The sequence below is a fragment of the Lactuca saligna genome, chromosome 7 (genome assembly GCF_052625555.1).
Source record: "Lactuca saligna cultivar CGN05327 chromosome 7, ASM5262555v1, whole genome shotgun sequence".
In the NCBI taxonomy this organism is placed as follows: Eukaryota; Viridiplantae; Streptophyta; class Magnoliopsida; order Asterales; family Asteraceae; genus Lactuca; species Lactuca saligna.
This window is the reverse complement of record NC_136423.1, coordinates 158,781,282-158,782,520: the sequence shown is the minus strand read 5'-3', so window position 1 is coordinate 158,782,520 and position 1,239 is coordinate 158,781,282. Positions and strand designations below refer to the sequence as shown.

The window sequence follows — 1,239 nt, the reverse complement described above, 5'->3', positions numbered from 1 at the left end:
TTTCCTCCAGAAGATAGTAGAAATTTACTTGCATCTTCTTCTTATAAGAGTGCAAGTTCTTTTTGGAGTATTTCATCATCCAAATCAATGAAGGAAATTTCTTCTTTTCTTGCTTCTTCTTGCTTAATCTCTGGTATAGCTTTAAACACAGCTGACTCATCTCCTACCCTTAATGTTAGTGTGGACTCACATACATCTATCAATGCGCATGCGGTATTCAAAAATGGTCTCCCCATATAATTGGAATTTTGCGATCTTCTTCCATATCAAGCACTACAAAGTCCATGGGGAATACAAATTTGTCCACTTTTATGAGAGGATCTTCACAAACACCTCTTAGATAAATGAACGTCTTGTCCGCCAAATGGATCTTCATATTAATAAACCTTGGCTCTGGTAACTTCAGCTTCTTGAAGAAAGAAAAAGGCATTAAGTTTATACTTGCACCCGAATCGGTCAATGCTTGAGTAGCAAGTATATTTTCAAATTGGCACGGAATGGAGATGCTTCCCGAATTGCCCTTCTTTTCTGGTAGTTCATTTAATACTAATTCCGTGACTTCTGCCATATCTTTTCTAGCAGCAAAAAGACCCTTTAGCAAGTTCAAATATTTGGGAGTTTGAAGCATCGTTTCAACAAATGGGATGTTGACTTGAAGGGCTTTAACATGTTCCATGAAAGATCTGTATGCTTTGACCTTTTCATCTGGTATGGCTCGATTTGGAAATGGCAAAGGAGGCCTGTAATGCTTTAAGGAAACAACAGATTTGTCATCAGGGCATGGACTCGTCGAGTCCATTAGAGGGACTCAACGAGTCGGGTTGGGCTTTGCTGAACTCAACTCTTTAGTCTTTTCTGCTTGTACCTTTGTTGAGACCTTCTGTGCAGGGTCAGAGGAGTGAAAAGTTCCCCATAACTGGATGTTATAGCATTCACATTCTCCATTCTCGGATTATTCTTGGTTTTACTTGGAAGTTCACCGGCAACAGCGCCAAAAACTTGATGTGTGTTCACTCAACTAGTTTTAAACCTACTTTTAATTATAAAATAAACACACAAAGGCAGTGGACCTATCAATTGTGGTAAGCTAAATAAGTAGTGTATCGAACACAGGGAACGGTAAATTAAAACTAAAAACTAATTTTATCTAAATTTAAATAATACAAAGGGGTTTTCTCTAGTTTTACAAGACTAGAAACTTACTAACTATTACTTAAACTAAAAACTAGAAAAACAAAG

At 37.3% G+C, this 1,239-nt stretch overlaps 1 protein-coding gene across 1 annotated transcript; it reads right to left on the bottom strand.

Annotated features, from left to right (window-relative positions):
* Positions 1-217: 217 nt before the first annotated feature.
* Positions 218-799, bottom strand: LOC145007386 (uncharacterized). The gene has a single exon (XM_078966331.1). It carries the CDS (start codon positions 797-799, stop codon positions 218-220), a length of 582 nt encoding a protein of 193 aa, XP_078822457.1.
* Between the last annotated feature and the right edge of the window lie 440 nt (positions 800-1,239).

Bases quoted from the DNA above. Each gene is read 5' to 3' on its own strand.
- LOC145007386 (XM_078966331.1), bottom strand. From the start codon at position 799: ATGGACTCGACGAGTCCATGCCCTGATGACAAATCTGTTGTTTCCTTA.